Here is a 16,745-nt window from a genome sequence, read left to right as displayed (position 1 = left end):
ACAAATGGCAATGAGGGTAGGTAGGAGAAGATAAATTTTGAAGACAGTCACAAACTTTAACTAAATAGGCAAGAAATATGACTAAGACAAATATTAATTTGATTTTTCTGTCAATTATAACACTTTTATTTAGTTCTCTACCATCTACGATCGGACCATGGTGTCATAAATAATCTATTTCATAAATAAATGAATACTGAAGCTTCTTCCCTTCAACTAATTCAATTACCATGGGAGAATGGGGAGAGAATCATTGTAAAAGATTAATTCTCACTACCTGTACATCACTTCCAAAAGGCATCTGTTTATCCATAAATAACATAACCACCATTACAAACTGGTTTTGACTAGTTGGGAACTGGAAAATAGGGAGTATTTTTGCTCACAGCTAGACTAGCCTCTGAAAGCCTCCCTCAATGACATTAAAGCTACACAGTGGAATGGGGTGCCTGGGTGGCGCAGTCGGTTAAGCGTCCGACTTCAGCTAGGTCACGATCTCGTGGTCCGGGAGTTCGAGCCCCGCATCAGGCTCTGGGCTGATGGCTCGGAGCCTGGAGCCTGTTTCCGATTCTGTGTCTCCCTCTCTCTCTGCCCCTCCCCTGTTCATGCTCTGTCTCTCTCTGTCCCAAAAATAAATTTTAAAAAAGTTGAAAAAAAAAAAAAAGCTACACAGTGGAAGAAAAATATATTAAAAAGCCAATTCTACTCATGTTCCTTCACCTTAAAATTAACTTCACACATATTCAGAAGATTTACTTTCTTACTACCAAAAAATTAAAAAATTAAATGTCAAAAAAGCCAGAAGAATAATGCCCTTAAAGCTAACATGCAATGATTTCTTAAAAATTTTTTAACATTTTTTACTTATTTTTGAGAGAGACAAAGTACGAATGGCGGACAGGCAGAGAGAGGGAGTCACAGAATCCACAAGCAGGCTCCAGGCTCTGAGCTGTCAGCACAGAGCCCAACACGGGGGCTCAAACTCACGAACTATGAGAACATGACCGGGGCCAAAGTCAGATGGTTAACTGAGCCACACAGGTGCCCTTCTAACATGCAATGATTTAAAGTACAGACTTCCAACCATATAACTCAACTCAAGGTTTCTAGGTTTCTAAAACATTGATCATGCAATTTCTGTAAGATCTTCCTAGGTCTACTGATATCACTAACTTGTAACATTAATATCCTTGAAAACTGAGCATTAACTGATAACATCTAATTAACAGACCCAAGGATAAATCCCTTAAAAAAAAAAAAAACCAACAAACAAACTACTCTACATTTTGTTTTCTCCTAGCACTCTCATCTCCAACAAATAAACCAGGTTTGCAACATTTACCTTTGTGAACACTACTTAACCCTTGTGAAGTCTATATTTATTTAATGGGAATATTTAAAATTTATTCTCTGAAATATCAAAAATCTTATTTTAACCAGTTGTGATGAAGAACTTTCTAAAATTATCACATGCCACCTTATCATATACCACCTTAAAAAAAAAAACCCAACTGTATCCTACATACTTTTTATGTCCAGTAAAAGCGATCATTTATTGTACTATGCTATCAATACCTACAGTAAAACTGAAATGAGAGCAATCAGGACTACACCAAACAACTCCAAGGAGCTGTGCCTTTCGATGGGGCGGTCTCTTCATGGCTTTGTGTCAAATCCGCTTCCTCTAACAATCCTATGTTTACACTGCTATGCCAAATCCATTGCCAAGGTTACCCAGAAGGAAAAGACACATAACCAAGCTCGTTAAATAGGTAACTCATTTATTCATTCAATTATATATTCAACTCATTAAGTAAAAACCCAGTGAGTACCCAATATATAAAGGGTAGTACACACATATCCTAAACCCTTCCTTTAGAATCTCAGGAGAAATGTGCGAATGTAGGTAATTTCAACATACAGATGACTGTGGGGTGGAGCGAGCTTTTGCAGAGGAAGTCAATATTTGAGCTGAGTCCCAGATGATAAAGAAAAATCATAGTGAACAGGTGCTAGACAGATTATTATAGAGGAAAGAGTGAGCATAAAGACTTATAAAAACTTGGGTTTTTTTGGGACTTGAACCTGGGTCAAATGTCTCTCTGGGTGCCATGCTTGCTTTGCTTTATAAAACTGATTTTAATAAGCTTTTTGCCTAAGGGTAGCTTTTTATCTACTTACTTGCTAAATGACCAACTTTCCAGATGAGTGCTGTCCAACAGAAATATAATGTGAACCACATACGTAACTTTAACTTTTCTAGGAGCCACAACAGGTATAAGTGAGTCCTTGAAATGTGGTATTTCATAATTACAGTGTTATCTCAATTCAGACTAGTCACATTTCCAGTGCTAAACTAGACGATACTGAAATGTAGGTCTACTAGCTCCCATACTGAACAGTATGGTTCTTTTTCAAGTTTATTTGTTTTGAGAGAGACAGAGGAAGAGGGGCAGAAAAAGAGAGAATCTCAAGCAGGCTCTGTGCTGTTCCTACAAGGAACCCCACAAACCGTGAGATCGTGACCTAAGCCAAAATCCAGAGTCAAGACACTTAACCTAATGAGCCACTCAGGTGTCCCATGAACGGTGTAGCTCTAAATGAGGGGTCAGCACATCTTTTTCTGCAATGGGCCAGAGAGCAAGTATTTCAGGCTTTGCGGGCCATATGGTCCATTCACTCCACACACAAACATGGCTGTGTTTGCCAACTCCTGTTCTAGATGGCTAATTTACTGTAAATCTGGCTGACAAAACTGATAGGTATGTACACGACTTTTTGTTAAGTTAACCTAACTATGGCGAATGCTGTTGGCTGCTTCCCCAATAAGGGCATGTGTTTCATTCCCTTTGCCAGACTGATTTAAGACTGGGCATGAGTATCTGTCAGAGCAAGGACAGCATAAAAATGACTCACTCAAGCTAGTTTACTGAGAGGAGTTCAAAGAGGGCCCTTTTATACATGTGCGGGCAGAGTTTAAGAAAAGCAACAAAGGATAGTGTGGAATTCTAGGGCTAGTAACAAATACCAGGGAAGCTATCCTTAGGCTTCAAAGGGCAAAGGAGGGAAATGGTTAAGGAAACCCAAAGAGAATTTCTAAGAGAACTATCAGACAGGAGTGATGGTTACCCAGACGGAGGAAAGTAACTTTAAATAAAGGGAAAACTTTATAACGAAAGTTATAAACACACTCACCTTACTCTCTCTGCCCTTGGATCTGTCAGTTCCCTCCCCATCAGCCGGACCCCAACCCCCATGACCAAACTCTACCAGAAACCATAGGGCATGGGAACCTATGGATACAGTCCAGTAAGGTCAGCCTCCCAGGACACAAAATAGGGTAGAAAAGAGTAGAGAGACAAAAGGAAGATATCCAGCATAACCTGTAATCTAATTATGGCCAATGAGACACAGTCTGCTGGGGAATTTCTAGTTAAGTTTCATTGCTCTAAAGAGAAACCTAGGGAAATTGTTTCTCTTCTTCTGACAGAGACTGTTTTGTTTTTTAGTTTGTTTGCTTTACCAGTTTTCTTACCCACCCTGGAGTTACTAATCAATCCTCTGTCATTATTTCCACTCTTCTCTCCTCAATGCCACCAATTTCCTGGACCCACCACGCCATATTCCAAACCCAGATACTGTCCATCTGCTCTCTCCGATTCCAAATGGTCATGCACTACAGAGAGTATTAAGAAAATGGGCCCGCTCCAAACTGATGCTGTCAAGTCCTAACCAGCCCCGCAAAAGAATAATGAAATCTTTTCTTGACCTCTTGATGAATTTAACAGCCCTCACAACCATAGCTCTCAACATTTTCTACCTTCCTCAAGTCCAGCCGTACCAAGCAACCTCCAGTTGATCCCTTGGGTATAAAGTCCTTAAATGTTTTCTCTTTCTTACTTTTCACAATCTTCAACCCTCTTCTCCATTGTTCCCATGTCAGAGGACGGCAAAGGCCATCTCTTTTTCAATAGTAACTCTTCAAACTATTGCCTTGATCATTCCATATCCTTAGAGAGACTGTTCAAATTACTCTCAACACAGTAAATCATTTATATTGTCCACATTTACATTCAGAGCCAACCTACTCCCTAAAAATTGTTTCTGAAATTATGATATGGATGTCCCCAGTGGTACACAAAATTAAATCTGGGGTTTTACCAACATTCGTCAAGTGTTACATATTTATTTAATGTGTGTGTGTGTGTGTGTGTGTGTAAGTAGGTTCAACACAGGGCTGAGAGCAAGACCTGTGCTGAGATCAAGAGTCAGTTGGTTAACCAACTGAGCCACCCAGACACCACATTAAACAATATATATTCTTTACAGCCCTGTATGATAAGCAAGATGGTTATTTTATTTTTAAAATAAGATTCAAAGCAATTAAATATCTGGCCCACAGTCACATGGCCTGGCCAGTAAGTAACTAAGCCCGAATGAATACCTGTCTTCTAACCCCTAGTCATGCAACAAGCAGCACAAAAAATAAAATTTAAATTAAAAAAAAAAAAAAAAAAGAAAAGAAATCAAGGCCTACTTATAGTGACTACATTAAAAGTAGAGTTCTAAGCAATAAGCAATGACTAAACCATTTTTTCAAATTGTAATTCTTTTAATAAACATTTTCTTTGCCTCCTTGCGGCAAGTGCAGAATTAGCTAACAGACAGGCACTGACTAGCAGGGTTTTACTGCCTAGAGAAATTCAACTCATTTTAAAATCCCAATCATGGGGCTCCTGGCTGATTCAGTCAGAAGAACGTGCCACTCTTGATCTGGGGGTCATGGGTCCAAGCCCCATGTGGGGTGTAGAGATTACTCAAATAAATAAAACTTTAAAAATTAAATTAAATTAGGGGCACCTGGGTGGCTCAGTCAGTTAAGCTTATCTGACTCTTAGTTTTTGCTCAGGTCACGATCTCACGGTTTCCTCGGTTTGAGCCCCATATCAGGTTCCATGCTTGGGATTCTCTCTCCCTCTCTATCTGCCCCTCCCTTGCTCACACTGTCTCTCTCTCTCAAAAATAAAAAAATAAACAAAAAGTAAATAAAAATTAAATTAAAAAATAAAATAAAATCCTGATTATTTTCTAAAAAAAACTCTCACTGACCATGACTTAGAAGATCTTCATCGCAACTTCACTTCCTTCTCCACAGAGACAGAAGTAATCTAAGAGTCACTTTAAGTCCATAGGATGGCTGTGGTGAGCATCCCTTGAGAGAATCAATCATTTATCAATCTTAAAAGCAAAAGGGGAGATAAGATAGTATAATCCACCTATCACCAGCTACTGCTCCATTGACCTCAAAAATCTTCTAGAACTACCAATTATTACAGGTCTGTACTAACTGCACAGAAATGGAATATGAACTAGAAATGAGGATCGGTATATATTCATATAGAAAAGGTGATTTAATAGATAATGTTGAAAAACCTGACTAGCCATTTTGGAAAACTACACAGATCCCTCATTCAAAATAAATTTCAGGTGGATAAAATATTTAAATAAATTATAAAACCTAAAGAGTAATTATTGCAAAAAATTTCATCTGTTTTCCTTTTTCATCTTGGAAAATCCCTAAACATGACAAATCTTAAAGCAATAAAAGAATATTTGACAATATAAAAACTAAGTATGGCAAGGCACACCATAAGCAAAGTCAAAAAACAAACAGCTAGTTTACAAAATATTCACAGTGGGGCATCTGGGTGGCTCAGTCAGTTGAGCATCTGATTTCAGCTCATGATCTCACAGTACGTGAGTTTGAGCCCCACATCAGGCTCTGTGCTGACAGCTCAGAGCCTGCAGCCTGCTTCGGATTCTGCGTCTCCCTCTTTCTCTGCCCCTCCCCCTCACATGTGCACTCTCTCAAAAATGAATAAACATTAAAAAAATTTTTTTTAATATTCACACTACATTCAAAGGCTCAATTTCCACTCATTGAACGTGGCATTAGCTCTCCAGGTAGCTGTCTTCTTTACAAGCCAGGCCGGGCCCACACTGAAGCAACTATGTCTAAGGGACCTGCAGTTGGCACCACCTACTCCTGTGTGGGTGTCTTCCAGCATGGGAAAGTGGAAATAATTGCCAACGATCAGGGAAACCAAACCACCCCAAGTTATGTCACCTTTACTGACACAGAACGATTGATTGGTGATGCTGCAAAGAATCAAGTTGCAATGAACCCCACCGACACAGTTTTTGATGCCAAACGCCTGACTGGACGTACATTTGATGATGCTGTTGTCCAATCTGATATGAAGCATTGGCCCTTCATGGCGGTGAATGATGCTGGCAGGCCCAAGGTCCAAGTAGAATACAAGGGAGAGACCAAAAGTTTCTATTCAGAGGAGGTGTCTTCTATGGTCTTGACAAAGATGAAGGAAATCGCAGAGGCTTACCTTGGGAGGACTGTTACCAATGCTGTAGTCACAGTACCTGCCTATTTTAACGATTCTCAGTGTCAGGCTACCAGAGATGCTGGAACTACTGCTGGTCTTCATGTACTTTGAATCATCACTGAGCCCACTGCTGCTACTTTGCTTATGGCTTAGACAAAAAGATTGGAGCCGAAAGGAATGTGCTGATCTTTGACTTGGGAGGTGGCACTTCTGATGTGTCAATCCTCACTACCGAAGATGGGATCTTTGAGGTCAAATCTACTGCCAGAGACACCTACTTAGGTGGAGAAAACTTTGACACCCGAATGGTAAACCATTTTATTGCAGAGTTCAAGCGCAAACCTAAGAAGGACATCAGCGAGAACCACAGGGCGGTCTGTCACCTCCACACTGCTTGGGAGAGCAACAAGCGCACCCCTTCTTCCAGCACCCAGGCCAGTATGGAGATTGATTCTCTATATGAAGGAATCGACTTCTATACCTCTATTACTCATGCCCGGTTTGAAGAATTAAACGCTGAACTGTTCCGTGGGACCCTGGACCTTGTAGAGAAAGCCCTTCGGGATGCCAAGCTAGACAAGTCTCAGATCCACGCTATTGTCTTGGTGGGTGGTTCTACACGTATCCCCAAGGTTCAGAAACTTCTACAAGACATTTCCAGCGGGAAGGAACTGAATAAGAGCATCAACCCTGATGAGGCTGTCGCTTATGGTGCAGCTGTTCAGGCAGCCATCCTTTCTGGAGACAAATATGAAAATGTTCAAGGTTTGCTGCTGTTGGATGTCACTCGTCTTTCTCTTGGCGTTGAAACTGCCAGTGGAGTCACGACTGTTCTCATCAAGCGCAATACTACCATTCATACCAAACAGACCCGAACCTTCACTTCCTATTCTGACAACCAGCTTGGTGTGCTCACTCGGGTTTATGAACGTGAGCATGCCATGACCAAGAATAACAACCTACTTGGCAAGTTTGAACTCACAGGCATATGTCCTGCCCCCCATGGCGTTCCTCAGATTGAGGTCACCTTTGATATTGATACTAATGGCATGCTCAACGTCTCTGCTGTGGATAAGAGTACCGGAAAAGAGATCAAGATCACCATCACCAACGACAAAGGTCGCCTGAGCAAGGAAGACATTGAGCACAGGGTCCAGGAAGCTGAGAAGTACAAAGCTGAGGATGAGAAGTGGCAAGACAAGGTGTCCTCCAAGAATTCCCTTGAATCTTACGCATTCAACATGAAAGCAACTGCTGAAGATGAAAAGCTTCAGGGTAAAATCAACAACGAGGACAAACAGAAGATTCTGGACAAGTGTAATGAAATCATCAACTGGCTGGATAAGAACCAGACCACAGAAAAAGAAGAATTTGAACATCAGCAGAAAGAGCTGGAGAAGGTCTGCCATCCCATCATCACAAAGCTGTACCAGAGTGCAGGAGGTATGCCTGAAGGCCTCCCTGGTGGTGGAGCTCCTCCCTCTGGTGGTGCCTCCTCTGGGCCCACCACTGAAGAGGTTAAGCCAACCCGAGAATAGGTCTAGCACTGTTCCACACAAAACATCTGAAGGACCCGAATTGGTAGCAAATTCCATGACAGTTTTAAAGTTGAGCTGCTGCAGTTAATCAACTGAGGATTCTTGATACTTGAATATGGAATATGTGCACAAGGAAAGGAAATACAACACTACACTTTATAAGCGCTGTATTGTTAAGTGGAAAACGCAATGTCTTAAACTATTTAAAATTGGCACCAAAAAAAAAAAAAAAAAAGATTTCCTTAATACAGAAAGAATTCTTGGGGTGCCTGGATGGCGCAGTCGGTTAAGCGTCCGACTTCAGCCAGGTCACGATCTCGCGGTCCGTGAGTTCGAGCCCCGCATCAGGCTCTGGGCTGATGGCTCGGAGCCTGGAGCCTGTTTCCGATTCTGTGTCTCCCTCTCTCTCTGCCCCTCCCCCGTTCATGCTCTGTCTCTCTCTGTCCCAAAAATTAAAAAAAAAAAAAAAAAAAAAAAAAAGTTGAAAAAAAAAATACAGAAAGAATTCTTTAAAAGAAGAAAAATATAGCCACTATGTAGGCAACAAAAATGGGCAGAGAATATGAATAGGGTTTTTAAGGAAAAAATAAAAAGTCAACAAATGTATGAAAAAAGCTCCCTACCTCACTTATAATTTATGAGAACAAATTCACGCTTATCCCATTTTTCACCCATCAAGCTAGCAAAATTTATTTTTTTAAATATAAGTTATTGTCAAATTGGTTTCCATACAGCACCCAGTGAACATCCCAACAAGCAAACTAGCAAAATTTAAAAGATTGGTAAGACTTACTGGTAACTGTATGGGGAAACAATGTATGTGGGAGTGTAAACTGATGTAACATTTTTAAAAGAAAACTCAGTAATACCTAAATTTTGAATAAAAAACTCTTTGATCTAGTAATTTCACTTTTAAATATCCTATAAGCATACTAGCACAAGTAAGCAATGACACTGTTTTAAGAATGCTCTCTGCAGCACTGTTTACAATACTGAAATGCTGGATACAACTTAAATGCCAGTCAATAAAGGATAAGTTAAATAAATTACCAAGCATTTGTACAACAGAAATACTCACATAAATACTTTTAGAAGTATTTATTACACTTAAGTAAAAGTATTACATATTCTGAATAAAAAACATCTAATATTTACTAACTTTAGAAAAGGCAAATTACAGGAGAGATCCCAAATGTGATCCTACATGTAGGGAAATGAAAACGATTACCTAGGGGAAAGAGAGTTATTACTTTATAACCATCTCCAGTGTTTGATTTTTTCCCATGAGAACACACTACTTTAAATTTAAATATTTATAAGCATATTCCAGCAATTTGTTTTTTAATGAAACCAGACTATCTTGTATTTAAATTTTTTTAAATGTTTATTTATTTTTGAAAGAGCGCCTGAACAGGGGAGGGACAGAGAGAGAGGGAAACACAGAATCCAAATCAGGCTCCAGGTTCTGAGCTGTCAGCACAGAGCCTGACGGAGGGCTTGAACTCATGAACCAGGAGATCGTGACTTGAGCTGAAGTCGGACGCTTAACCGACTGAGCCACCCAGGTGCCCCTAGACTATCTTGTATTTCTAATGAAAGACTAATAGCCCCAAATTATTTAGCATGAGGACAGAAGATTGAGATTTTCAAGGTGTATTATGGGTGATCTACAAAAGCAATAAATGGACATACCAATCACAACTGGTCTATAATTTTTTTTAAAGTTATAAACGGGTTTTTTTTTTTTTTAATGTTTATTTAGTTTTGAGATACAGCGAACAGGGGAGGGGCAGAGAGAGGGAGACAGAGGATCTGAAGCCGGTTCCATGCTGACAGCAGTGAGCCCAATGCCAGGCTCAACCTCACAAACCATCAGATCATGACCTGAACTAAAATCAGACATTTATTTTTATTTTTATTTTTTTGTTCATAATTCACTTTTTTAAAATTTTTTTTCAATATATGAAATTTATTGTCAAATTGGTTTCCATACAACACCCAGTGCTCATCCCAACAGGTGCCCTCCTCAATACCCATCACCCACCCTCCCCTCCCTCCCACCCCCCCCATCAACCCTCAGTTTGTTCTCAGTTTTTAAGAGTCTCCTATGCTTTGGCTCTCTCCCACTCTAACTTCTTTTTTTTTTTTTCCTTCTGCTCCCCCATGGGTTTCTGTTAAGTTTCTCAGGATCCACATAAAAGTGAAACCATATGGTATCTGTCTTTCTCTGTATTGCTTATTTCACTTAGCATCACACTCTCCAGCAGTTCCATCCACGTTGCTACAAAGGGCCGTATTTCATTCTTTCTCATTGCCACGTAGTCCTCCATTGTGTATATAAACCACAATTTCTTTATCCATTCATCAGTTGATGGACATTTAGGCTCTTTCCATACTTTGGCTATTGTTGAGAGTGCTGCTATAAACATTGGGGTACAAGTGCCCCTATGCATCAGTACCCCTGTATCCCTTGGGTAAATTCCTAGCAGTGCTATTGCTGGGTCATAGGGTAGGTCTATTTTTAATTTTCTGAGGAACCTCCACACTGTTTTCCAGAGTGGCTGCACCAATTTGCATTCCCACCAACAGTGCAAGAGGGTTCCCGTTTCTCCACATCCTCTCCAGCATCTATAGTCTCCTGATTTGTTCATTTTGGCCACTCTGACTGGCGTGAGGTGATATCTGAGTGTGGTTTTATAAAATCAGACGTTTAACCAACTGAGCCACCTGGCGCCTCTATAGTTATAAACAGGCTTCTATTCTATAATCAAAATAACCTAAAAACTGATTACTCAACTAGAGTTAACTTTGGTTTATTTTTCTTTTATCACCACACCTGTTATCAATTGTGTGGGTGGACTGCCACACCCAGTAAAAGAATTAGCCTGTTTATCATTAAATTTTCACAACTCCATATGACCTTATTTTAAAATCAGTAGATACTTTCCGGTAAAAAAAAAAAAAAAAAAAAAAATACAAGATTTCATCCAGATTACAATTCTCAGTTTATATATTACATCACGGGGAATTACCAAGTTTCCTTAGTATCTGGGACCGAAGAGTCCACAGCATCAATGAGAAGATAAAATACCTTAACAAACCTAGTGCTATTTGCTCTCCTTGGTTTTGCAGTAAGGGGAAATCTAAGTACTGACAGGCTAGAAATCATCCACATAGGTAGTCAGTCAATGACTACACAGCAAGACTTCAAGCCACATTTTCTTACTTCCTCCTGCCTTTCCATTTGGCTTCCTATCCATGAAAACAAACCACAAATCCATCTATACTACCTCCCCACCTTGCCCAACCAATCCAAACAGCAAGCACCTAACACTGTACGGTCTTCAACCCCATGCCTTTGCAAACTCACACCTTTCTTCTGGCTTGGAAGCCCTCCTCCAGTCTCTTCTTCAAAGACCAAACTCAAATTCTACTTCTGTGAGACACTTCCCTCCATTCTAAACCAAGCCTCGTCCCCAACTCCGTCAGTCTCCTACACCACTTAGTTACTACTAATTTACTTATTATTTACAACACAGGACTGTTTTCTGTTTTAGTATCTTATTCACCCAAACTCCCCTAATTAGCAAACCTGGTATAACGCCTTATTTATAGATCAAAGGTACTTTGAAATCAAAACCAACATTTGATTAACCTGTTGACTGAAAGGTAGTAAACCAGACTTTAATCTGAGATGTATGTTACATAGGAGGGCATAATCAAATGACTGCTGGGGCGACTGGCTGGCTCAGTGGGAAGAGCATGTGACTCTTGATCTCGGGGCTATGAGTTCAAGCCCCACGTTGGATTAGAGGCTACTAAAAATTTTAATTAAAAAAATAAAAATAAATAAATGACTGCTAAGAGCAATTCTTATTCTAAGAACCTAGAATTTCAAGACTGAAACTTTTAATAATATTATTAAAACAATCTAGATACCAGAATGTTCTTCGTAGAACAAAGATTTGAAAACGCAAGCTCTTCCCACAAACTTTTCAACTTTACACATCTCTAGCAACCACACCCTAAAAAACCTGTTGATTGTAGGGGCACCTGGGTGGCTCAGTCGGTTAAGTGTCCGACTTTGGCTCAGGTCATGATCTCTCAGCCTGTGAGTTCAAGCCCCCGTGTCGGGTTCTGTGCTGACAGTTCAGAGGCTGGAGCCGGCTTCAGATTCTGTGTCTCCCTCTCTCTCTACCCCTCCCCCCTCACTCTCTCTCTCTCTCTCTCTCTCTCTCTCTCCCCTTCAAAACTAAACATTAAAAAAAATTAAAAAAAAACAAAACTGTTGACTGTATATTTTCCCCATCAGTACACTGTTACAATTTGCAATTCTATTCCAGTTTCAGGGTTGGCAACATATAGAGGTAGAACCAGGAAGACTACCTCATTAGAAGCGAAAGACAATTATTGACCGCCTTTTCTTTCAAAATAGTCAAGTTATACTTCATATCCTGTTATTTAAAAATGTATGTACTATCATACCCAAGCAAAACTGTAATTCAAATGATTTTTAGCAGTTCTTCTCAAACACAAATTTGCCTCAAATACATTATAATTCAGAAAAGAATAATCACTAACAATATTTTGTTTGCCCTCTTAGAATTTGAAACCTTTTCAGGACTATGTTTAGCATGATTTTTTTTTTTTTTTTTAAGTTAAAAAGCTGTCAGAGAAAGTCTCAGCTAGTATTTTCCATTTCTTTTGCCTAATCTTCATGTAATGAATTAAGGCCTTCAAACTTACTCCTTTGACCTTAAAAGCTATTTAAAAAAGTACTAATTAAGATTCAATAAACTTATTGCTGATGGCAACTGTTATGTCTCATCAAAGCATTTTTCAAGTGGAATTTTTCATCTCTCAAAATCCATATAATTTATTCCAAAGTTCGTATCATCTATGACTGAAAAAAGTTGCTAACAGGCACTCACAGATTGCTACTAGGAGTACATTATTTTCAGGGAACAATTTTGCAATACCTACCACACGAACCTCAGAAAAATGTATTCCTTTGACCTGAAACAATTTCTAGGAACGCACCCAAGGAAAAATCGCACACACTTGAACTTTTGCTTATCTGCACTTTCTAAAGTAAACATGTTTTGCTTTTATCTTAACAGCAACAACAAAATGTGCTCTCAACCTACTCAGCTGATCAAAGCTCTGTGTGGACTGGCCAGTTTTATGATTAGATGCATCTACTGGACAAAGGGGAATGATTACAGAATAAGAATATTTAAAACTTTTTTTCATATATTTTTGCCAAAGGATTCTCAAAACTTGTTTGAAAGGCATGCTCTCCAATGTTCAGACATATATCAAAAATATTGAAACTGAGTAGAACTAAAATGTATCCACTGAGCTGTTATTGGTAAAACACTTAAAACAGTGCCTGGCACGTGATAAAACCAATGCTAGTGGCTCGTAGTAGTAGATTAACTAGTTATAAAAGGGAACAAAACAGCAAAATCAAAGGTAGTGAAGAATAAGCACTATCTGTAAATTAGAAGAAAGGTAGAGAACTTCCTCAACCTGATTTAAAGTAGCCCACAGCTATCATAATTAATGGAAAGACTGAAAGCTTACTCCCTAACATCAGAACCAGGACAAGTTTGTTCACTCTTGCCAATTCTTTTTATTCACTACTGTACTGGAATTCTAGCAAGTACAATTAGGCAACAAAATGAAAAGGTATGCAGACTGGAAATAAGGAAGTAAAACTAACTCTTGGCAGATAGCATCATCTTGTACATTAAAAAATACTACAAAAACCACGCAGGCAAAAACTATTAGAGGCAATAAAGGAATTCAGCAAGGCTGCAGGATGCAGCATCAATATACAAAACCAGCGACATTTGTCTACAGCAGCAACACTCAGAAAATGAATTCCATTTACTTTCAGAAAACAAAAACAAAAACAACTCCATTTACAACAGCATCAAAAAGAACAATATACTTAGGAATAAACGTAACAAAAAAGTGCAAAACTTGTACTCTGAAAAATATAAAACACTGTTGAAAGAAATTAAAGACAATCTAAATAAACAAAAAGACATCTAGTAGTCAAATTCACAAAAACAGAAAAGGGAGAATGGTGGCAGGAATGGAGGGAAATGAGGAGTTCTTTAATGGATATAGTTTCAGTTTTACAAGATGAAGAACTTCTGGAGATCTGTTGCACAACAATGTGAATATACTGAATGCTACCAAACTGTGCACTTAAAAATGATTAAAATGATAAATATTGTTAGACATATTCTTACCACAATTAGAAATTTAAAATGTAATAAATAATTCTTTTTTTTCAATTTGTTTTAATGTTTGTTTATTTTTGAGACAGAGAGAGACAGAGCATGAACAGGGAAGGGTCAGAGACAGGGAGACACAGAATCCAACGCAGGCTCCAGGCTCTGAGCTGTCAGCACAGAGCCCGACGCGGGGCTCGAACTCCCGGACCGTGAGATCACGACCTGAGCCGGAGTTGGATGCTTAACCGACTGAGCCACCCAGGTGCCCCAAGAAATAATTCTTAAATGAGCAAAGGACTTAACAGACATTTTTCCAAATAAGATATATAAATGGCCAACAGATATGAAAAGATGCCTAACGTTCACTAATCATAAGGGAAATGCAAATCAAACCACAATGAGATATCACCTCACACCTGACAGGAAGGCTACTATCAAGCACAGAAAATAACAAGGGTTTGTGAGGATGCAAAGAGACAGAACCCTCAGGAGAACCCTTATGAGAACAAGTGAGAACGTAAAATGTTGTAGCTGCTATGGAAAACACTATAGCTGTTCCTCAGAAAATTAAAAACAGAATTCAAGGGAGGCCTGAGTGGCACAGTAGTTCAAGCGTCCGACTTCGGCTCAGGTCATGATCTTATGGTTCGTGGGTTGGAGCCCCACGTGGGCTCCCAGCACAGAATCCCAGCACAGAGCCCCACAGAGCCCTTGGGATTCTCTGTCTCCCTCTCTCTCTGCCTTTCCCCCACTCAAGCTTTCCCCCTTTCAAAATAAATAAACTGCTTAAAAAAGTTTTAAAAAAATAGTAAATAAAAACAGAATTGCCATATGACCCAACAATTCTACTTCTGGATATATACCCGTAAGAAACAAAAGCAGGGTCTCAAAGAAATATTTGTACTCTCATGTTCACAACAACCAAAAAGTCCGAAGGAACCCAAGTGTCCATCAATGGATGAATAAATAAGGCCTTAAAATGGAAATTCTTACTGTGATAAAAACACTTTACAGGAGAGTCCCCTTAAATTTTAAGTGTATGGTACAGTACTGTTGACTAAGCACAATGCCATACATCAGATCTCTACACCTTATTCATCTTTCATAACTGAAACTTCACACCCTTTCAACAAGAACTCCCCGTTTCCTCTAGACTCTAGTAACCATCATTCAGTTTTGTTTCTACAAGTTTGACTACTTCAGATACTTCCCGTGAGTAGAATCATACAGTATTTGTTCTTCTGTAACTGGCTTACTGTACTTAGTACAATGTCCTCTAGGTCGGGGCACCAGGGTGGCTCAGTCAGTTGAGCATGTGACTTTGGCTCAGGTCATGATTTTGCAGTTCATGAGTTCAAGCCCCACACTGGGCTCGCTGCTGTCAGTACAGGGTCCGCTTAGGATCCTGTCTCTCTCTCTCTTTCTGCCCCTCCCCTGCTTGTGCGCCCGAGCTCCCTCCTCTCTCTTAAAAATAAACATTAAAAAAAAAAAAAAGAAATCCTGAAAAAAAAAAAAAGAATTATGCAAACTGAGTGTAAGGAAAAAATCCTTAGGGCTATGTCAAAATGATCAGATCACAAGACAGTTAGATGTCAGCTCTTGATAGCAGTGGGTCTCAATCAGCAATGCCAGTCAGCATTATCCAGCAAACTTTTTCAAACTTAACATTCCTGGACCTTCCCCTGAGATTCTAACTAGTAGGTCTATAATGGGATCCAATAAGCTGTTTTTGTTTGTTGAGTGATTTCTTTTCATTCTACATGTTAATTTTAAGTGTCGGCTTGACTGGGCTAAGGAATGTCCAGATAGCTAATAAAACATTACTTCTAGGTACGAGGGTGTTTCCTGAAGAGATAAGCATTTGAATCAGACTGAGTAAAGAAGATCACCCTCCCCAGTGCACGAGGGCCTGAGGAGAACAAAAGGCAGAGGAAGGACAAATTTGCACTCTTGATTGGGCTGGGACATCCATCTTCTCCTTCCCTGGTTCTCAGGCCTTTGCAGACTTCGGGTTTGGACTGGAGCTACACCACTGGCTTCCTGGGGACTCCTGCTTGTAGATGGAAGATTGTGTGACTTCTCAGTCCCCATCTGAGCCAACACCTCATAATAAACCTTTCTGTGTATCTCTAAGTACCCGACTGGTTCCATTTGTCTGTAGGACCCCAACGCACACACCAACTGAATGCTGCCACTCTAAGAACGCTGTCTCAAACCTGAACCTACATATCACCTGATAATCTTATTATAGTAAGATCTTAAAAAATAAAAATTAAAAATTAAAAAAATCTTATTCAGTAAAGATGAGGCGAGGCATTTCTAACAAGCTCTCAGATGCGGCAGATGACCCTAGTCCTGCTTGGGAGGCCACACTGATTGGCATGGATTGCTACTCAGAGGCCACATTTTACCCATCTGCTTATTCCTCAAAGTGAACAATTGTTAAAACAAGTGCAGAAACACATTCTATTTTCAGATCAGCATCATAACCAAGGAGGACGTCATACTTCCTGTTTTAAGTTAAACGACTCCATTTTTAGTATCTGAACCCAGAATTT

The 16,745-nt window shown here is 39.6% G+C and overlaps 2 protein-coding genes across 3 annotated transcripts in view; one reads left to right on the top strand and one right to left on the bottom strand.

Annotated features, from left to right (window-relative positions):
• SOAT1 (sterol O-acyltransferase 1) overlaps positions 1 to 16,745 on the bottom strand; it is an 84,715-nt gene that overhangs the window by 48,274 nt on the left and 19,696 nt on the right. The window lies entirely within an intron of this gene.
• Positions 5,862 to 7,944, top strand: LOC122476339 (heat shock cognate 71 kDa protein-like). Its single transcript, XM_043568906.1, is given in 2 exon segments — positions 5,862 to 6,534; positions 6,537 to 7,944. Coding segments are annotated over 2 exon segments (1,926 nt in total). The 5' UTR covers positions 5,862 to 6,011; the 3' UTR covers positions 7,940 to 7,944.

Source organism: Prionailurus bengalensis, chromosome E4 (assembly GCF_016509475.1).
Source record: "Prionailurus bengalensis isolate Pbe53 chromosome E4, Fcat_Pben_1.1_paternal_pri, whole genome shotgun sequence".
In the NCBI taxonomy this organism is placed as follows: Eukaryota; Metazoa; Chordata; class Mammalia; order Carnivora; family Felidae; genus Prionailurus; species Prionailurus bengalensis.
The sequence above is the reverse complement of the archived record's forward strand: the minus strand, read 5'-3'. Positions and strand labels throughout refer to the sequence as shown.